We start from the raw sequence: 20,207 nt of genomic DNA, 5'->3' as shown, positions 1-20,207 counted from the left end.
GAGGGACAGTTATTGAGCAAAGAGCGAAACAGGTCAATTTTCAAAGAAGCACTTCAGAAGGATTAGAAGATTGGAATTCCACACGACTCAGCCTCGCTGGAGGCCATCGATCTCGCTCAAAAGAACAGATACACAGAAAAACGGCCTACTGCGACGAGCCTCCAGAAATAGTCAAGACCTGCCCGTTGACCCACCCGCCATCCTCGCTCGCCAGAAAGGCAACGACTCTTGCTACGTCCTCGGGCACAGCACACCGCCCCAGCGGACAGTGGCTCGCCATCAGGCCCTCGATCTTCTCAGCGGACCAGTCAGGACTGCCTCCTGGGATATAGTGCCAAGCGTTTTGTGTGAACATGTCGCTCTTGATTCCGCCAGGTGCGACTCCGTTGACGGTGATCCCACGCTTTCCAAAGTCGGTGGCGAAGGCCTTGATGAAGCCAATAACGGCCATCTTGCTCGCGTTGTACAGAGCGTGGTCCTTGACGCCTAGCAGGCCGGCGGCGATGGAGCTCATGAGGATGATGCGGCCGTTGTCCTCGATGTACTTGTACGCCGTCTGGCCGACAAAGAACTGGGCGCGCGTGTTGAGGTTGAAGACGTGATCGTACTTCTCCTCTGTGATCTCCTCGGTCACGTCCCAGGACTCGGTGCCCGAGTTGGACATGACGATGTTGATTTTGCCAAAAGCTTTCTTGCCTTGTTCAAAGAGGCGTGTGATCTCACTGACTTTGCTGACATCGGCTTGGATGGCGATGGCTTTGGCGCCGTTGTTGAAGCCTTGGATGATCTTGACGACTTCCTGTGCCGGGCCTTCTGACGAGACGTAGTTGACGATGACGGAAGCGCCGCGCTTGCCCAGCTCGATGGCACAACCCCGACCAATACCGCGGCCGGCGCCGGTGATAAGGGCGACCTGGCCCTCGAGGGAGGCGGTGGGGACTGTGACGACCATGTTGGTGTGAAGGTGGAGGTCACGTGACGGCTGTGTTGAATCGTCGTGCAGATTCTGCGGCTTTGCTATGGCTGGGGCTGATGCAGGGACTGAGAGCGAGCTGGATGTAAGGATTGTCCATTGCTGGCGCTCGTCTTCTCTATAAGTATACTTCCCCTCTCCGCGCTCATGTTTCGGTCAGTCGCGATGCCTCACCATGGACGGGTCACGGGCGCGGGCGGGGAGCCGAACAGGCCATGCCGAAAATAGCGGCCTCTTGGCTGCGGGAGTCGTGCGGCTCTTGGACTGCGACGCCAACGCCCGTGTGGCCCTGCCGTTCGCAGCAAAGCGTGCCGATGCCGTTTGTTTCTGCGTGGTTGACCATGTCGCACACACATACACACGCTCGACTCTCGGCTACGGAGGTCGGACGGAGGAGGGGCCATGGCAGGCTTCGGAGATGGTGAGGCGCATGGCAGTCCATGAATCATTGAGCCGGCGAAGCAGTGTGCTTCCTTCTCCGCTGCTATTACAAGAGCGCCGTCTCGTTTGTTGAGGCTGCAGCTGCACGCTTGGTTCATGGCGAGAGTTTGTTGATTCATGGCAAGAGTTTGTTGATTCATGGCGAGAGTTTGTTGATGACGAAGCGGAGCGAAGCTACCAGCGGGCACCACCTGTGCCATGCAGGTCCTGCCGTGCGTCCACCGCTCTACGACATGGGCATTGGGCTCCGTGCACGGCAGAGGTTGCCGGTGAGGCTGCCAGGTCGATGTCGTGTGCACACGCCACGCTCCGCTGGGTGGTGAGTGGCCGTGACGAGGTTCGTTCCGATCGGAACTGTGCAGCATCAGCACATCACGCATCGACCGCCCCGCCCGCAGTCGTCGTCCCCAGCTCCAACGTGTGCACAGCGCCAATTGCACCAGCACCACACCAAAATGCATATCCTCGTATGTTCCGTGCTTAGCTCAGCAACCAGACGGTGTAACTACTGACAGGCCAGGTGACCAACGACGACGGCCCGCCTTCTGACCAGTCGTCGCCGTACGTGCACTCGCTCGTGTCGACGCTGCAGCGCTACGGACACAGCGTCAGCGTTGTGCTCCCCCACACCCAGCGCTCGTGGATCGGCAAGGCCCATCTCGTCGGCAAGGCCATCAAGCCCTCGTACTACCGCCCCGCGCCCCTGCAGACCACGACCGACGGCCGCCTCACCAACCACGGCTCCACCCACAGCACGCCCCTGCCCCCCGACTCGACCGAGGAGGAATGGGTGCTCGTCGACTCGACGCCCGCCTCGTGCGCCCAGATCGGCCTTTACCACTACTTTTCCTCGCGCGGGCCCATTGACCTCGTCGTCTCCGGGCCCAACTACGGCCGCAACAGCACCGCCGTCTTCTCCCTCTCCTCGGGCACCATTGGCGGCGCCATGGAGGCCGCCGTCTGCGGCGTCAAGTCCATCGCCCTGTCCTACGCCTTCTTCGACCGCAACCACGACGCCGCCATCATCGCCGGCGCCTCAGACCTCAGCGCCAAGCTCATCCAGCACCTCTATGACACCTGGGACCCCAACACCCACCTCTACTCCGTCAACGTCCCCCTGGTCGACGGCGTTGGCAGCAGGAAGATTCTGTGGACCAACATGCTGCAGAACACGTGGAGGTCCGGGAGCTGCTTCCAGGTCGTCCAAGTCCCCTCGGACGCCGACGACTCGCCCTCGGACGTGGAGAGCCAGATCCGCAAGCAGGAGGAGAAGCTCGGCAAGAAGGAGCTGCGCGCCAACAACGACCTGCTTCCCGAGAGTGGGGCGGGCAGCGGCACTGCGACGCCAAGTGGCCAGCCGCACATGAGGTACAGCCACAAGCACTTCAAATGGGCCCCGCAGTTCAAGGACGTCTACGAGAGTGTCGAGCAGAGTGAGCCAGGGAACGACGGATGGGCCGTTGCACAGGGATATACAAGTGTTACCCCGCTGAGGGCGAACTTCATGCATGTCACCAACGACAAGTTCCAGGGCGAGATTAAGCTGGGTGAGGAGGCGGCGAACACGGCTTAGGTAAACAGCACTGCCTGAACCCTAGGTGGGGTACTTTCATTCTCGGGACGACTGAGATAGACGATAGGACCCAAAAACATAATCAACAAGCCGCACTTCTTCTTGCTTGGACGTCCATCGAACAACACTGTTTCACCTGCGACTCCCGCGCGTCCAAGCCTTCACCGTCGAGCTGTTGCTTTATCCAGCTTCGCCTCCCACTCAAACTCGCTTACCGCTAACCTCTCGTCACCCACAGAAGAAATTCTTTCCGCTTCTTGCGTCTTCTCAACACCAACCTCTGGCTAGCAATTTCGTGATCTCTCTTACGAAGATTTGATCGCGTCAGTGATGCCCTCTAGAGGTGGGGGCGTTGCTAAGGCCACTGTGCCCAGGCGTCCGCCGCTCTGCGATTGTCCTGATTGCGGACACACATACTTCACACTCCAATATCAGTGCTTCTATCGATGGAGTTACAAAAAAAACTTGGAAGACCTTGAGGCCGTGAGTGGTAAGGCATAGGGTCTTGTAAGTCCTCCGCGGTACTGGCTCTTGGAGACGGGTGTTGGCTTGGCCTGGACGGCTGCATCGCCACGAAGTGTTCCCGTGAAAATGCTGTAGTCATCAGAAGCCTTGACATGTACGAACTCAAGCGTCTTTGTCTGAGTTCCTACACCGAAAAGGAAGGGAGGGGGAAATAGAAACTGATGCAATCAGCAAATCCCCACACGTTGTCAACAAAGTCGCTCCTCGGCTTGACTCGAGGCATTTCTCTGTACATGTTGCAGATCTACGTGCAATTGTGAGTCTGTATGCTGTCTTACTGCGTTGCCTGGGCTTGTTATCTGGCTTTGAGCCACTGAAACGCGCTGACATCCTTGAAAAATCTAATGTCACTTGACAGACTCAACGCATACCTGTTGACACTTGATCGTGCTGGATGTGAACGCGACTGTAACTTTCTCCTGCGATCGCGCAACAGCAAGTGAGTGATGATGTCGTCGGGTAGAGTTGCCGCTCGTCCCCGGGGCTAGCTAAAGTGGGTCTTCTTAGCGTGTGGGGAGACAGCGGGGTAAGTGTGACCGAGCGACCGAGGTCATGCTACCGCTTTACGGCCGCTGGTCAGGCGTTTAGGCGGGCATGGCGTGGCATTCCTTCGCGCGATATGGGAAGCGCCTCGTTCTTCCTTTTCGATGGTCGTTGCTGCTCGAAGGATCTCGCTGCCACACTCGACACGCCTGCCTGCGTCTCCACAGCACACTGGGAAGCCATCACAGTACTCACATCAATCTAGAGGTCTTGACATCATCACAGGCCACAGGTTTCGATCACTGTCAAGATGACCACAGCAGCGATTGAAAGCCTTCCAGTTGAGCTTTTGCAGCCCATCTTTGCATCTTCCGGCTACAACCTCGCCCTTATCCAGGCCTCTGGTATCCTAGGTGCTCGACTGTCGAGCGATCACGTCTACTACAACGCATGCGACTACTACCTAACCCGGAGATGTGAGGACTATGCCGTGCGTTCTGCCGCCCAGACAGCTATATTCGCTAGCAAGTGGATGACCTGGTCGTTCTTCAAGAGCTGGGTCGTCAGGACGTATGCGAACAATGGGTGTCTGTGCGGGCTCACGCCGGACGAAGGGTGCTTTGATGCCCAATGGCCTCCGAACTTTGAGAATGCAACATCCATGGTCTTCTCGCGAAGTCACTTGCCACGACTGGCTTTCGTTCGTTGCCGATTGCCTAGGAAGCTTCTGTGCGGGCCTTGGACTTTGGAAAAGGTCCGGTTCTTACGCTTCCTGCTCTGGATCACGAGTATGACGGTTGATTGGCGGGATTCAGACATGAGCCATACCGCTATCAACGGAAGACGGCAGGCGTTCTTGGAAAACAATCTCGACGCTGTGGAGCTGTTCAACCACAATCGTCGACTCGGTAGGCCGCCCACGCTGGAGACGGTCCGCTTCGCCGTGGCAGAGGCTGGCTGTGATCGGTCAATTGTATACGACACTTTACGCTCTGCATATAGATGGAGCTCACGCGGTGATATGTGGGATTGTTCCTTGCTCCATCAGTGGTGCGGCGAGCGCGTACTAGCTAACGACGCCAATGGACTGTGGCTGCGAGGCATACTGCAGGCCTTGCGTCACTCTGATATTGGGACTTGCGACAAAAGCATGGAAAGCGACATCCTGTTTGGCAAGATCGTTGATGAGGTGGCAGATGCATATAGCGCTGAGCACAGAGATCGGGTGGTCAGAAGGGAGCTTCCATGGAACAAGGTAAGACATAGATTTCCTAAAATCCACATTTTCGATTCCATCAGTACACATCGTGCGGTTTTCCCTTGCAGAAAGTCACGAGTCGACATCTATCCACGGGCCTTAATGCTGAGGTTCCTCAAGGTTATCGCCATGCGCGGGTGGCTCACCGTCGGCTCTCTCCTACCGACCCACCACCGCGTCGCCCACCAGATCCACTGGACGCAAGTAATGCAGCAGCCCGGACCGCGCATGTACTCAGGCCCCAGCTGTCCGCGGCGACTGAGCTGCTGCAGCGGAGATGGAAGGGACATACAGCAAGGACTCGCATGGCTCAATGTACCGACCTCGCACTGAGCGACCTTTTTCCGCTGTCTCTTTACACCAGTCACACTAGCTCTGGCATGTTGTGGAGCAGCCATATCAGTGCGTTTCCCTTATTTCTAGACGAGCTACTACTGACACCATGCCTTCCAGGAGCGTCGCCAGATCGGCTGGTTCTACTGGAGTCGCCACGACACGCAGAAACGGGGCGTCCACCGCGTGGTGCGCGAGGATCTGGGGGACTTCTGGAAGCACCGCGGAGGGCAGTACAGGACGGTTACGGGTCTCTGTCGTAACGGCCGCGGGAGCTTCGCTGTCCGTCTCGAGATGTGGATTCCCAGTGCTGCGGTGGGAAGTGCCTGGAATGGCATGCTGTCTGGGTGATGAGTTGGTGGGTTGTTCTTCGAACTCGCGAGGTTGATGTTGAGTTTTCAGTAAGGCCAGCGACGGCGGGGAGTATGATAGCACTTTCCTCCCCTTTTTCGGAATTTTATTTCGCAGCATCAGTCTTCACTTTAGCGTTACTGAGCCATGTTTCGCTCGTTTCTATGTAACCACATCCAGCCCGCCAAATCCGATGTCAGCCTGATACTCGTCTACTGGTTTTCGATAGATGAATCCCATCGCGCTGCAGGATGTCTCAAAAGCCCAAAACGCGACTAACGACTCGCCTTCCAGAGACGCCAATCGACTCAACGCCAGAACGAAACACTCGTGTCGTGCTGAGGGTGCGAGCAGAGGTCTGAACGACCGCACACGTTCCCAGACCAATTTCCATACTATCAACAACAAGACTCCGGGCGACGACGATTCCCCATACATGGGCTAAACACGCATCTGGGCCTTCTTCACTGCTGGCGACAACTAACCTGCGATTAGACCAACCTACAGTAGCATCTCCACGACAGTGAAACGCATGGGGGAAAAAACAGTGTCGGGTGGATTTCTCGGCATTCACTTTTCAACCCCAGACTTCCTTCCACTGTCCAAATCTCCGCTACATGAGGAGCTGTGAGACGACAGTGGGGGCGTGTGGAAAGTAGTAACACCAGAGGACACCAAGGCATCGGTGTCTGGGATCCTCAGGCTCTTTTGTGAGGTCTCCAGGGGCTGACTTGTAGAGGCATGTATAGATTTCTTCCTGTTACAGATGACGCAATATACACAGCGTCTTGCAACGCGCTCTTGCCGTTCTGTCCACATGATCAATCCAGTCAAAGACAGCCAAAAACCACCACCTCGCACACAGTCGCCAGACTAGGAATCAGTGCATTGGATATATGGAATACCTACTTGTCACTCCGGAATATTGCCTACATTGTAGCACTAACTTGTGGTGTTTTTGTACTAGTATAACTACTCTTTTTAGCTGCGACACTACTGCTATCTCTCCAACCTACTTTTAGTAGTACTGTATCTACGGTCGAGCGACCTAGTGCGCAACGCAGACATCAGACGGTAGGATGGGAAGTTTTAAACACTAGATATACAAACCTACAAGCTTCAACATGTTACAATGGATTACATAGTCCTCTGTGTCAACAGACTTTCTTCTGTTGACAGTGAAGTGAGATGAGATGCATACATACTTCTCTGTCCTATCAAGCTTGTATCAGTTACTCCCCACGAAAGGTACGATCCTGTATCGTTAAAAAGCCATGCTTTGCCTCTTATAAGATCGTCCTAGATAGGGATAATAAGACATAAGCAGATTGAACTAGGCTTAGCACTCTTGCTCACCGTCAGCCAATCACTCAGGCTAGTAGAGATAGGCGTCCAACGACATCTGATATCAATTCCGTCGAAACCAGTATCCATGATAAAGACCAACGCATACATAGAAGACAAACCCCCCGAGCATGCCATCCCCCAATCCACCAGATGCAGTCCTAGAATTCCTCTGCGACCGCCGCTTCCACCGCCGCCTGACCTTCCCACCCTCCCCGTCCTCAGGCCGAACATCACCCTACCACATCTCCTACGCCGACTACGCCGATGCAACCAGCACGGCCGTCGTCCTCTTCTTCGGCGGCCTAATGGGCGGCCGCCTCAGCTACTCTCCGCTGGACCAACTAGCCCGCACGCACGGGATCCGCATCATCCACGCGGACCGGCCAGGAATGGGCGGCAGCAGCAGCGTGGAGATCGAAGCGCGGATTACGGCGTTTGTCGACACGCTGCCGCTGCTGCTGGCGCACCTGGGGATCGCGCATGTGGCCCTCGCGAGCCATAGCTTCGGGACAGTGTATCTGCTCAACGCGCTGCTGAGGTTTCCGGGCCTGCTGCACCCGCGGAGACCGCATGTGGCTGTTTTCGCGCCGTGGGTTCACCCGCAGCATACGGGGATGCTGCATCTACGGGCTGCGGAGCTGCTGCTGCCGGGGCCGGTCATCGGGCAGTTCACGGCGCTGGCCAAGTTTGTCCACGGGAGGATCGCGCCGTTGGCGGGCATGAGCGCGGGCTGGAGCAGTGCGGTAGCAGGCAGCTTCTCCTCTGCGGCGCCGCTGTCCGTTGCGCCGTGCGCGGTGGGAGAAGAGGGTGGAAGGAGCCAGCAGCAGGCGGCAGACTTCCACGCAGCTGTAGACCTGCACGACGCAGACACACTTGCGCACCTGCGCTCGCTGATCCCCACGTTTCTCTTCGCAGAGCAAGTCGACGGCGTGGATCAGGATGCGCAGCTCTGCCTCCGCAAACCGCGCTCCATACCATGGTGTGCAGCGCCGCTCGAGTGGGACGACATCGACGATGCCGTGCGGCTCTTCGCCAAAACCACCAGCCGTGACGTTGCCCAGGATGTCACAGCGGAGACTCAGCGGCGCTGGACCATCGACGCTTTCCACGCCCAGTCGGACGGGATGGTGGGGGCAAAGGGGAGGGTGTGGTTCGACGCGTGCTGGTCTTCAGCAGTTGGTGAGAGGGGGGACTGCGTGTATGAGAGCAGGGTAGTGAAAGGTGCGGACCATGATTTCATCCTCGATCCGCAGTTTGGCGCGAGTGAGGCATGGTTGCAACGTGTGAGGCGTGCATTTGACAGCGGGGAAGGCGAGGGCGAAGGGCGAGAGATGCATCTCTAGATAAAGCATTGAGAGCAAGTAACACGTAGTTGTAACATGTCGAATATACATCTAGCAGCAGGAAAGAGAAAAGCCAAGAAACAAGAAACAAGAGCTACCTAGGTAAGTAAGACACGGTGAGAAAATACAATGCATACCTTTAGCAGCGTGTAAAAAAGAGACAGAAAAAGAAAGAGAGAAAGATAGAGCTAGACAAGAGACAAGAGATAAAAGACCACCTCCAGACAAAACTTCCAACAGCAGAAAAAAGAACGCCAAGAGCCAAACCCCGCCAAAACACCACCTTAGAGCAAGTAAGCCCTACCCAGCACAAACCAAAAACACACACACCAGCGCCAAAGCAGAAGAAGAAGGTAAAAACTTAAGAGCTACCTCTAGCCACTATACCTAGAGCACGTACAACCTAGTTAGGTAAGCTAACCTAAGAACAAACCAGTTATGCATTAACCAGCAAAAGAGAGAAAACTAAGAAAGAGGTAAGAGAGGTAACCTCCTAACAACATCTCTAGCAATAGATTTATGCAAGTAAAGAGAAAGAAGGAAGGAAGTTGGGGTAATATTGCAACGACGACGACGACGACGACAACAACAACAATAACAACGCTGCTTAGCTTAGGTGGTTGGCCGCGAGTCTATCTATGTACTATGTTACCTAGAACATAACACCAGAATGTATAAGTTCGTGCAAGTAAAGAGAAAGAAAGAAGGAAGTTGGGGTAATATTGCGACAACGACAGCGCCGCTTAGCTCGGGCGGTTGGCCGCGAGTCTATCTATGTACCGTGTTACCCAGAACATGACGCCGAGAATGCATGTAATATGCTACGTATACGATCACTCTTCACCGACAGTCTTGTTCTTGTGTTTGTCATTCGCAGCCTGCATCTTGCCCAGGATCGTCGTGCTCTTGGTCTTGGCCTCGACCTGCTCCGCGCGCGACAGACTCGAGTAGAAAGACCTGACCTTGTCGTGCGCCATGATTTTCCTCGGGTCGAAGCGCAGGATCTGCAGACCGGCCATGCTCGTGGCACGCGAGAGGGCTACGTACGCTTGGCCCTTCTCAAACACGCGGCCCAGATCGACGCGTACTCGCTCCAGTGTCTGGCCTTGCGCCTTGTGAATAGAAAGCGCCCAGGCGAGGATGAGCGGGATCTGGCTTCGGCTGGCTTGTACTTCGCCGTTCGGTAGCTCGACCTTCCAGTCTTCGCGTTTGCAGAGGAGGTCACGCGTCGTGCCGTCGGCGATGGCGAAGCGGATCAGAGGGAAGACCTGCGCGGTGTTGAGGCCCAGCATCGTCTTCGCCATCTCATTCTTCATTTGCGCTTCTGAGATGTTGCCCTCGAGCATGTCCTCCTCGTTCTCCTTCCAGAACGTGAACTGCTGCTCGGTCATAAAGCCGATGACCTTGCCGAGAGAGCCGTTCACGAGAGTGTCGTCCATGTTCTTGACCAGCATAACTTGTGCGCCCTTCTTCAGATGCACCACTTCAGGCACCATGCAGTTCTGCAGCAGTCGGTCGCGCTGCTCCTTGTTCGTTATGGTACCGCCGTCGCGCGCTTCGAAGCTGAACGTGTCGCCGTGCAGCTGCTGCATGCGAAGGGTGTTGGCGCGGTCCACTTCCATCCGGGTAGGAAACAGTTCCGTGGCTTCGATGTTGCCTTCCGAGGCTGGTAACGGTCGGTCTAGCTTTCTGAAGTTCGCAATGGACTCGTTCGACATGCGCCCCTCGCGCATTTCGTTCAGCATGCCTGCAAACACGGGGTCTTTCTGACGAAAGACATGGTGCAGTCCGATCGTGTGCTCGATGGATGTGTTCCACGTCCCAGCATCAAACGCAAACTTTGACTGCTTTCCAAATTCTGGCACCGGTGGCAGTTGGAAGAAGTCGCCGGTGATGACCAGTTGGATCCCACCGAACGGCCGGCCGTTGTTTCGGATGGTACGCGCAATTTGCTCCAGCTTGTCGAAGAGGTCGCCGTCGACCATTGAGACTTCGTCCATGATCAGGACTTTGGTGCGCAGCCATCGCTGCTTGGCTTTGGCGTTGCGTCGGATCTTCTTGACCAGATCTTCTGCAGGCTCCTTACCTAGACCGATACCTGCGAAGCTGTGTATGGTGACACCGCCGATATTGCACGCCGCCAATCCTGTAGATGCTGTGACGGCGACTCGATCGGGCTCACGGATGAATTTCTTCCGCAGGCCTGATATGATTTCGCGCAGCAGCACGGATTTACCAGTACCTGTCAAAGTCAGTAACACGATTCATCACTCAATTGCATATGACGTACCAGCAGAACCTGTGAAGAAGACACTCTTCTTGTGCTGGATGACGAGGTCCAGTACGTTCTTCTGCTCGTCACTCAGGAACATCTTGGCGATGACGTTCTTCTTCTTCTTGACATTCTCCGTGTCATCGATGCTCTCAGCGACCTTGGCCTTGTGCTGTTCCCTCAGACTCTTCTGTTGCAGCTTGAGCGCACTAGCTGTGGTGTTCCATGGATACTGCGACCTCGATGAGTCTTTGGGCAAGGGTGTGAAGGTGCTGCTGGTTGTAACAGCTGCCGATTTCCGCTTCTTGTTCGCCAAAATGTCCTCCTCGGGCTCAGGCGTCAGCTGCTGCTTAGGCTGGGACGGCTGGGACCAGGGCAAGGTGCGTCGTTTGGTCTTCGGCGGTTGCGGTTTGGGCGGCGTCTTGAAGTGTTCGGCTGGGGAAGATGACCATGGGATGGGCTGGCTGCTATCCAGCTCGATCTTGGGTTGCATCGACTGCAGTCGTGACGAGTATCCAGAGTCCTTGGTAGCTGTTGGCGATGCAGGAGGCAGCTTTGGATAGGTAACGGTGCCTTTTGTCGCAGGGTCCTCAACATCGAGGTCAATGTCGCTGTCAAAATCGTCCTCGTCGAACAGTGCTGTGGCTAGCCCGCCCGTGTTGCTCCGTGAAGAGGTATGGTAGGCAGGGAAATCATTCTCCTTCTCCATCTCCGAGATGTTGAGTGCAGGGTATTCAAAGACGTCCTCATGAGAGCTCCGGGATTTGGCTAAGCCGCTCGACGTCCGTTTCGTCCCATGCGGTAGCCGAGGTGGAGATCGGTGTGCCCCTGCGGCGTTCTTTCTCGCCATGTTGTCCATACCAAACGCGGACGGGCGTGTTCCTGGCCGCTGTGTAGACCCCGTGCGACTCAATGCGTTGGCGAGCGACGGCTGCTTGTAGGCAGGGTTCGAGGACGCTGGAGTGGCGGCGGCGGCGGCGACGACGACATCGTGTTTCTGTATCGCTTGCTTGAACATGTTCGATATGGTGTGGGGCCGGGCGGCGAGGTAGCCGTGGTGATGGCGAGGCGTGGGGACAGCTTGTTGTGGCCGCCGGGGCGAGGTCAAGAGGCGTGTTGGAGCGAGGTGCGCACGCAGGAGTGGAAGCTGCGGCCCCTTCGCAGAGAACAATCGTAGCGACGCACCCAATTTCGCAAAGGCGAAAAGCATACAGCAAAGGAAAGAGGCGACGAGAAAGGAAAGCAGCAGAGTCAGTGTGTCGAGGGTGTGCATGTGTGAGGGCGACCCACTCTACGCGTTGACGCGACTCGCGACTCTCTACGGATTTGGCGTGCACCAAACGAGCCTAGCTCGGTATGAAGTGTTCGATCAGCACCACCAGACGTACTCGGGTGTACTCGAGGTACTCGAGTCAAAGCAGGACTCGCAACAATCAATTCCTAGATACAATAGTGCATTCACATCACACAGCGGCAGCCTGTCAACAATGGGGGACAAGTTTCGGTCCAGCGCAAGGCAGACATGAATGCACAAATCCATTCTAGCCCCTGCATCAACACCGTTCATCCGCGGCGCATCCTCTCAGACTAGCCCACTTCAATTACTCCATGCCAGCCAAGACCATCCCGGCTCACTCAGCCCGCACTAGGACTTCGAACTATCAGAACAGGAACAGGAACACGCGCATGCTTTTGTCGTTTCATCATGGCAACGCAGACAAAGTCGTTAGAGAAGGGGCAGGGAGATGAATCGTGTCCATAGAGAAAGTACGGCCGTAACAAGTCGCTCAGACAACAGAAGAGGGGGGTATGCAACGGGGACGCCATGCTTGCAGGAAGCCCACATACTTTTTCAACATCAAGAGGTAGGTCCAAGGAAAATCCGAATACAACATCGACAACATCCACTTGAGATGGAAGAGAGACATGGTCAGAGGGCGCGGCGCCCATGTTGACGTAACGAGAGCAATGCAGTGTAAAGAAATCCATTGAGCGACGACCGTAGCCCATTGTGAAACATGTCCAACAAGACGGCCCGTCGAGCCGAACAGCAGAGAAACGTACAAAGGGTAGTCGCACCAGAAACCAAAACAAAGTCTGCGAGGCAAGATGGCACACCGCTCGCCCCGTCTTGATGCAGTACAGTCTCCTTGTAAGGACGTGATAGATAGCAGATGAGGGGGATGCAGAGATCGACGCTAATCAAGAAGGGCCGCAACCAAGAACGTCGGCAGGAGAGGCAGAAGGACGCGAAACAAGAAGACGACCATCAGGGGCTATCCCTGGTAGCCACCGAAGCCGTTTTGGTTGAAGCCGCCCTGGCCGGGCTGGCCCCATTGCTGCTGGGGGGCGGGCGCGCCACGACCGTAGCCACCAGCACTACCTGGCTGCATCTGCTGTGGCTGCATCTGCTGCGGCTGCATCTGCTGGTAGTTCATGCCAGGACCCCCAAAGCCGGCTTGTTGCTGAGCAAAGGGTTGTCCGCCGGGGCTGGGTCCTGCCCGCGCATTAGATTGTGTTTTTCGGTACTGTAGCTTCCTCCGGTGCCGCTCACCTGAAGGTGACATGGGACCACCTGGTCCGCCACCATACTGAGGAAAGTACGCGCTGGGCGTCTGAGCGTACGCTGGGCTCGGACCTGCAGGCGAGTAGCCTTCAAACTGGCCGGTGGGCGGGCGATCTTTGCCCCACTGCATCGAAGCGTAAGCAAACAGAAGAAACAAAAAGGAACCGACTCAACCTACGCTGCACTTCAGAGGTCGGCCATTGACGTTGTAGCCGTTGAGTTGGCAGATGGCCATGGCAGCGTTTTCATGGGTGTCCATTTTGATGAAAGCAAAACCGCGGTCAGACTGGAAGCGCGTCTCGGTGACATAACCAAAGTTCTGGAAAAGAGGAACGAGATCAGACTGCGACGTGTATGGCGTGAGGTTGCCGACGTAGCAGGTAGTCTGCCACTGGGGGGTCTGGGCAACCACCATGTCGTAGCTCTGGACGCCGTGGGTGGGGAAGTGGTGGTGGCCGAAAGGCGTTGTCGGAGTCATGCCCATCGAGGCCATGGCCTGCTGCTGGGAGATGGAGGGCTGACCCTTTTGGTTGGCCCAGTTGCAGCGAATGGCACGCGAACCAAGCCACTCTCCATCCATGGAGCTGAGTGCTCGCTCGGCATCGGCGCGATCACGGAATGCCACGAAACCGTAGCCACGAGACCTGCCCGTCTTCATGTCCCACATGACGCGGGCCTCGGAGACGGGGCCAAAGGTGGAGAAGGCTTGGAGAAGCACCTCATCGTTGACCTCATTGGACAGGTCGCCAACGAAGATGTGGAAGTGGTTTGAGGTGTCCTCCTTGGCGGTGTTGTTGGACTGGTAGGCCCAGTTGACACGAATTTCCTGTTCTCCATCAGATCATGCTCCTGTTTACTCCTGTCCTGCATGCCCGCTTACGTTGTTGTGGATGCGGCGACCGTTGAGGGTCTGCATGCCTCGCTCGGCCGCACCAGGATCATCGTACTCGACAAAGCCGTAGTTGAAGCCCTGCAAGTGTAGGTGTTAGTTGAAGACATGGATCGTGACAGCCATGGCCCAGGCAGGGCTGGCGGCGGCGGCGACGGTCATGGTGACGGCGGCTGCGGAGAAGGACTTACCGAGGGAGCGCTGGCAGTCTTGTCAGGGATGATCTTGACGCTCTGAACGTGGCCCGTTGTCTCGAAGATCTGGCGCAGAACGTCTTCGGTGACACGGGGGTCCAGACCGCCGACGTACAGGGCCCTCTTGTTGGGCTCCGGCGCGGCACGGCGCGAAGCGTAGCCAGGACCCGTGGCGCTGCCGGGAGACATGACGCCGCCGGACATGGGAGAGCTGATGGCCGTCGGAATGGGGTTCGTGTTTTGCGGGATGATCACAGGGGCGAGCGCAGGAGGAGGCATGTGCTGCTGCTGGGGGTTGCCCTGCTGGCCGTCGTAGCCAGGAGGACCGGCGGAGGGCGGTGGGGGCGGCAGGTTGCTGCCGGGGGGAGCAGCGTCGGCCATGGCTGATGGGAGAGAAAGCGGCGGTGGAATCAGTGGTGAATTGGCAGTAGCAACGATTTATTTCTATACTGCAGACTCGAGACTTTTGCGACGCGAAAGACGATGCGAAAAAGTCGAAGGCGACGAAAGGGGGGGGGACGAAGTGGGACGACGCTGACGAGGCGGGACGAAAAGCGCAGTCGTGAGCGAGGTGGGGTGTTGACAGCTGCGTGGAGGCGGCAAGGAAATCCCAAGGCAGGCACGAGTACCGCGGCGAGCTGACGCTGACAAGACGAAAGGGAAGAGGCAAGGAGACAGCAAAAGGAGATGCAGAAAGGACGAGAAAGGGACCCTTTGCCAGACGACGACAGGTAGGCAGTTTCTGGGCCTGGTCCGGGGGTGGGGTGGAGGAGTGAGAAAGGTGTCGAGGCGGGAGGTGGTTGCAACATGAGTAGGTAGGTAGACGGGCGCCTGATTGATGCAGCGGGCCGGCGACTAGCCTTGCGAAGTACAGCGAGCCGCCTGGCCTGTTGTAAATTACAGGCTGCGGTGGTCTTGATGGTCTGATTCGTGCGTGCAGCCGTTTGCCAGTGCAGACGTCGACACCCTTGCCGCCGGCGAGCAGGTCCGTTGCGCATCGTCTGCCAGCTATGAATGTGCGTGCATGCGTGCATGTGTGCGTGGCCATGGAGTGCAAGCCTCGAGGACTGAACAAGGCCACTGTGGTCGTGGTGGTGCGTGAGATTGCGGCAGGGCCTTGGCCGCGTATTGTTGCCCCGAAGCGCACTAGCGCAGGCCCGTTGGGGGCATTTGTTACCGGCGACGGAAGCTTGGCCATGGGAGCCATGGAGCCATGGAGCCATGGAGCCAGCCAGCCTTGGAGCCAGCCAGCCAGTCAGCCAGGCCGGGGCTAGGCGGGGACCCTTTTTCCGAGTCGTGCGTCGCGCAGTGACCCGCGCAGCTGTCAACGAACGCGCCGGCCTCGCTCTGCCCTCACGCCTCCCTCACGCCTCCCTCACGCCTCCCTCACGCCTCACCACCACGACGACCACCACCACCACCACCACCACCACGACGAAGACGACGACCACCACCACCACAATGGCCTCGGTCAAGCCAGAGCCCGCCGCGCAGCCGCCGCCCAAGGCCCCTGCAGCCCCTGCACCTCCTGCACCTCTTGCAGCCCCCGGCAACCCCAATCTCGACCTCTTGCAGGGCATGCTGAACATGGTGGTACGCGCGCCCACCGCAGTCCCCATCACTCCCCCAGGCATGGCGCTCACCTCCATGTGCAGTTACTGACGACGGGCCGCTTCATCAAAGAGCACCACGCCGGCGGTGGCACCGGCCGCATGAAGCAGGGCATGCAGCGCGCCGTCCCCGCCGCCACCGACCGCTTCCACGACGCCCTCGACGAGCTCGAGAACGAGGTCCGCCTGGCGCAATCCGTCCTGCGACGGGACCTGGCCTTGTTGTTGCACCACCGCAAGGAGCGCGAGGCTGCAGCCAAGCACCACGAGGCGGAAAGCGCCCGCGCCGCTGCAGAGTCGGGGCTCAGCGTGCCTGCAAAAGAAGAAGAGGGAGACGTGGCCGTGAAGCCAGAGAGCACCACGCCCGCCCCCCAGCCCGAGGCTCCACCGCCCGCCGAGCAGCCCACCGAGCAGCCCGCCAAGCAACCCACCCAGCAACCCACCAAACCAGACTCGCCAGAAGCGGTCCCCAAGGTCGAAGACGAAGCACAGCAGCCACCACCGCCAGACACCACCACCGCGCCGCCCGCCGATCCTCTCTTCCACGGCACACCCACCGACTCCATCCCACACGAGCACGAGTTCGACTTCGACTTTGAGTTTGGCGATGCAATGGACACGTCTGGCACCCACGACAACCCCGCCGACACCATGGACACGTCCGACGACCTCGACTTCCATCTCGACGAGGGGCCATCGCTCTTGCGTGGCCTAGAAGGCTTTGCAAAGAGCGGTGGCGACAGCAACAGCAGCAACAACAACAGCAACAGCAGCAACAACAACAGCAACAGCAACAACAACAGCAACAACAACAACGCGCCCAGCGCCGACATGGACCTCGACTTCTCCATGTCTGATCTCCCAGACACAACCGCAGACTCCAACGCTGACGCCAACGCCGACTCGAAGCCTCCACTGGAGCAGCCAAAGCCTGCAGAGCCCACCCAGCAACATGCGCCACAGCCTGCGCCACAAGCAGACGACACAAAGGACTTGAAACCTGTCCAGGAACCAGCAGACACCAAACCCACTCACGATGCAAACGACACCAACAACACCCTTGACGAGCCCATGGAGACCATGACTACCGACAACCTCGAAGACCTCTTCAATCTGGACGACTACGACAACCCGGAGGGGGGAGACTCGGCCTTTAACGACGCTTTCTTCAATTTCGACTGACACCTTGACCTCGCTCGACACAGTATTGGACTATTTTCAGCGTTGATTGCTTCTTTGATACCCAGGCACCTCTCCTGCGCAATGCGCTAGCTGTATTTGTAATTCAATTGCATTCACCACAAGGCAACGTTTTGAAACCACTCCCCCCGAAACTTCCTTCGTGAAGCTACGGCGCAGGCAGTTCGAGTTCCGAGTACATGTCTTGTCTTCTGACCAAGCAACTCGTGTCCAGTGTGAGTTGTCTGTGCTTTTCGACTCTCGCCATTTCTTTGCGATCAACCATCAACGCGCTGATGTCCTCCCAAGACCTTGTCTGCCGCCGAGTCCACCACTCGTCCACCACCCAAAGGACCAGGTCACTTGCCAGCCACACCAACCAAGTGGACCCCATCTTGGTTCGGTCCACTGCTGCCGCAAACCCTAACGCTGCGCTGCATGCGGAGCGCAGTCTGTCCGTCCAGACACTGTGTCGGTCGTTCTGACAGACTCTCGTCATGACTGTCCCCCAGCATGACTGCGTGAATCCAACATCCACTGCAATTGCACTGCATAGTAGGCAGTAGTAATGATGATAATAATACTACAGTAACAGTATAGTAATACTACAGTAACAGTATAGTAATAGTATAGTAATAGTAGAGTAACAGTATAGTAATGGTATAGTAACAGTACAGTAATAGTAGAGTAACAGTATGGTAATGGTATAGTAACAGTATAGTAATACTACAGTAACCGCATAGTAATAGTAAAGTAATAGTATAGTAACAGCACAATAACGGCATTGTAACAATATAGTAACAGCGATAGCACTGCAACAACACAGTACAGTATTGTACATTCCCTCCCATCACCCACCCTCCACCCCTAGACGTCGACCAAACACCAGCCAAGCATCAACCAAACACCGATCGAAAGTAGAATTTGTCGAGATCCCGCCTTCTGCTCTGCGGGATCGGACGCGTGGGACGGAACGTGCAAGGAAGAACGTCTGAGAAAAAACTAGCCCTGACCCAACCACAACTCAAACACAACTACTCACAACCAAGTCACGACCCCCACGCCCATTGTCTCTCGGTGCACATGTATTTACACCAGTACCTAAACGCAGCCAGTCCAGGCCTTAGAACTTGCCAAGGGCAGGGTCATCATTACCCATGCATCAACACTTGGGCTCTCCTGCTACCACAGTGTCGGGATGTAGTGGTGCGATGGTGCTAATAAGGCTAAAGTCATGATGTATGTATGTACGTACAGTAGTGTACCTACCCATCTCCCAACACTAGTCTTCTACACAACGATCCGCACATGTCGTCTATGTTGAGTTCTACTATGTAACTAAGTATGTGAGTGAGTAAATGCCCACGCAGCCGCACCACGCAGCGCCACGCCTTATCGAGGCTCATCCATCAGCACCACCCGGCGTTCGCCGCCCTGAACGCCGCCCTGAATCTCCCCACCTACCCTACCGCACCACACTTCCTCCCAGCACCCCGTCCCGCCTCCCCAGCGGCGCCTAGAACCTGGCGGGCCCAGAGTGCGGCTAGTTGTAAGTGTCGTTTAAGGTCTTTGTTCGAGCGCACTGGTGTGTTGTAGTCACGGAGCCAAGTCCGGTTGGTGGGAAATAGGCAGCGGCACTAGATTCCGATTCGCGATGATGACATGATGGGTCCAGGTACCGATGATGGGGATAGGGAAAGCGATATTCGACATGGAATTTCCGAGGAGAAACGCGGGAGCTGGGACCGAAGCAAAGAGGAGGGCGAGGACAGAGGGATTCGATCGCGCGTACGGTGTGTCTGGGTTGATATCGCAGATGGGCATCAGGCAGATGCTCGTTCGCGCGAACAGAGAAAGCAAGACCAAGCAAGGGAAATCAGCATCGACAAGCTGAGAGTAGGCCATGCCACAGCTCGAACGACCCTCCTAACATCTCCACCAAGAACTAGCCTCACAGCCGCAATCCCAATCTAGCACCATCTACCCGCCGTCTCCCGCCCACCCACAGCCTCCACACGACACGTGCACGCAACCCCCGCATGCCCTCTCACGAAACCAACACAGAACGACCACAACCTCCCTCCCTGCATACCGCGACCACCACCTACCATCCTGCACCCCACACCCACGCTACAGTTGCATTCCAACCCCGTCGTGGAAACAAGCACCCCAAATCCCCTTACTCATCCACAACAAGCTCAGCCACACCAAGACCAGCTGACAACCAACCCACCGGCGCCAGCGTCTAGCGTCCAGCGTCCAGCGTCTAGCGTCCCAGCAGCAGCGTCGGCCGTCGAAGCTCGACACAGAAGCAACCTAACCCCCTACCAACTACCGACTACCAACTACCAACTACCAACTACCGACTACCGACTACCAACTACCAACTACCATCAACTACCACCAACTAAAGCGACTCAAAAAGCCGACTTGCATTGAAAAAAACACGCCGTCGAAAAAACACGTCGAGAATCACAGGTCAAAGGAAGGGAGTCCAGAGTCCAGAGTCCAGAGTCCAAAGTCCGGGGCATGATTGCGATTCCGACGACGAGGAGGAGAAGGGGCTGTGCTGTGCGCTGGTGAGGTACCTAGTGTCATGTGGAGAGAGGTAGCGTGAGTGGGTTCTGAGAAGGGGAGGACACTGTGCGGTGGTGGTGCATGATTGGGTGGAAGAAGGTGTGAGGATTGAATTTGATTCTGGAGGGAAGTTTGGTAGGAGTAGCGAGTAGCGTTGGGGATCTGAATTGGAGTAAGGGATTGTGGAGGGGTTACAGACTGCAGTGAAGCGTAGAGAGTGCAGAGAGAGAGAGAGAGAGAGATCAAGGACGAAGGGTAGTAAATAGATTTCTTGTGATTTAGGCATCTTGGTG

At 56.6% G+C, this 20,207-nt stretch overlaps 7 protein-coding genes across 8 annotated transcripts, besides 21 other annotated features; 4 read left to right on the top strand and 3 right to left on the bottom strand.

Annotated features, from left to right (window-relative positions):
* Positions 1 to 145: 145 nt before the first annotated feature.
* Positions 146 to 952, bottom strand: EKO05_0007914 (3-oxoacyl-[acyl-carrier-protein] reductase; the record flags this gene model as incomplete). The annotated part of the gene is made up of 1 exon (XM_038946326.1): positions 146 to 952. The coding sequence occupies one exon, from the start codon at positions 950 to 952 to the stop codon at positions 146 to 148; it is 807 nt and encodes a 268-aa protein (XP_038796944.1).
* Positions 953 to 1,869: 917 nt separating this feature from the next.
* EKO05_0007913 (uncharacterized protein) lies at positions 1,870 to 2,987 on the top strand (the record flags this gene model as incomplete). The annotated part of the gene is made up of 2 exons (XM_038941143.1): positions 1,870 to 1,881; positions 1,935 to 2,987. 2 exons carry the CDS (start codon positions 1,870 to 1,872, stop codon positions 2,985 to 2,987), a joined length of 1,065 nt encoding a protein of 354 aa, XP_038796945.1.
* Positions 2,988 to 4,305: 1,318 nt separating this feature from the next.
* EKO05_0007912 (uncharacterized protein) lies at positions 4,306 to 5,937 on the top strand (the record flags this gene model as incomplete). 2 transcript variants are annotated; one of them, XM_059637154.1, is made up of 2 exons in its annotated part: positions 4,306 to 5,250; positions 5,707 to 5,937. In XM_059637154.1, the coding sequence occupies 2 exons, from the start codon at positions 4,306 to 4,308 to the stop codon at positions 5,935 to 5,937; spliced, it is 1,176 nt and encodes a 391-aa protein (XP_059493137.1). The 2 variants fall into 2 exon arrangements, with proteins under 2 accessions (XP_059493137.1, XP_059493138.1); XM_059637155.1 differs by having other exon boundaries at positions 5,374 to 5,937.
* Positions 5,938 to 7,412: 1,475 nt separating this feature from the next.
* Positions 7,413 to 8,627, top strand: EKO05_0007911 (uncharacterized protein; the record flags this gene model as incomplete). Its single annotated transcript, XM_038946327.1, has 1 exon — positions 7,413 to 8,627. The coding sequence occupies one exon, from the start codon at positions 7,413 to 7,415 to the stop codon at positions 8,625 to 8,627; it is 1,215 nt and encodes a 404-aa protein (XP_038796947.1).
* Positions 8,628 to 8,783: 156 nt separating this feature from the next.
* Positions 8,784 to 8,834: a tandem repeat.
* Positions 8,835 to 9,189: 355 nt separating this feature from the next.
* Positions 9,190 to 9,229: a tandem repeat.
* Positions 9,230 to 9,460: 231 nt separating this feature from the next.
* EKO05_0007910 (DNA helicase) lies at positions 9,461 to 12,172 on the bottom strand (the record flags this gene model as incomplete). Its single annotated transcript, XM_038941132.1, has 2 exons — positions 9,461 to 10,869; positions 10,918 to 12,172. 2 exons carry the CDS (start codon positions 12,170 to 12,172, stop codon positions 9,461 to 9,463), a joined length of 2,664 nt encoding a protein of 887 aa, XP_038796948.1.
* Positions 9,599 to 10,794: a mobile genetic element.
* Positions 9,599 to 10,869: a mobile genetic element.
* Positions 9,614 to 9,786: a mobile genetic element.
* Positions 9,626 to 10,869: a mobile genetic element.
* Positions 10,490 to 10,785: a mobile genetic element.
* Positions 11,864 to 11,885: a tandem repeat.
* A 1,003-nt stretch (positions 12,173 to 13,175) lies between the features above and the next one.
* Positions 13,176 to 14,929, bottom strand: EKO05_0007909 (E3 ubiquitin-protein ligase pub1; the record flags this gene model as incomplete). The annotated part of the gene is made up of 5 exons (XM_038941064.1): positions 13,176 to 13,396; positions 13,454 to 13,589; positions 13,644 to 14,291; positions 14,346 to 14,435; positions 14,546 to 14,929. 5 exons carry the CDS (start codon positions 14,927 to 14,929, stop codon positions 13,176 to 13,178), a joined length of 1,479 nt encoding a protein of 492 aa, XP_038796949.1.
* Positions 13,286 to 13,328: a tandem repeat.
* Positions 14,492 to 14,533: a tandem repeat.
* A 635-nt stretch (positions 14,930 to 15,564) lies between the features above and the next one.
* Positions 15,565 to 15,591: a tandem repeat.
* Positions 15,592 to 15,741: 150 nt separating this feature from the next.
* Positions 15,742 to 15,778: a tandem repeat.
* Positions 15,779 to 15,811: a tandem repeat.
* Positions 15,812 to 15,942: 131 nt separating this feature from the next.
* Positions 15,943 to 15,981: a tandem repeat.
* A 28-nt stretch (positions 15,982 to 16,009) lies between these two features.
* On the top strand, positions 16,010 to 17,340 carry EKO05_0007908 (uncharacterized protein; the record flags this gene model as incomplete). The annotated part of the gene is made up of 2 exons (XM_038941058.2): positions 16,010 to 16,141; positions 16,204 to 17,340. The coding sequence occupies 2 exons, from the start codon at positions 16,010 to 16,012 to the stop codon at positions 17,338 to 17,340; spliced, it is 1,269 nt and encodes a 422-aa protein (XP_038796950.2).
* Positions 16,911 to 16,974: a tandem repeat.
* Positions 17,031 to 17,069: a tandem repeat.
* Positions 17,341 to 18,746: 1,406 nt separating the features above from the next.
* Positions 18,747 to 20,207: part of a mobile genetic element that runs on past the window's edge.
* Positions 19,578 to 19,611: a tandem repeat.
* Positions 19,662 to 19,730: a tandem repeat.
* Positions 19,828 to 19,861: a tandem repeat.
* Positions 20,127 to 20,156: a tandem repeat.

The sequence above is a fragment of the Ascochyta rabiei genome, chromosome 13 (genome assembly GCF_004011695.2).
Source record: "Ascochyta rabiei chromosome 13, complete sequence".
NCBI lineage: Eukaryota > Fungi > Ascomycota > Dothideomycetes > Pleosporales > Didymellaceae > Ascochyta > Ascochyta rabiei.
Note: the sequence above shows the minus strand (reverse complement) of the source record. Positions and strands in the feature narration are given on the sequence as shown.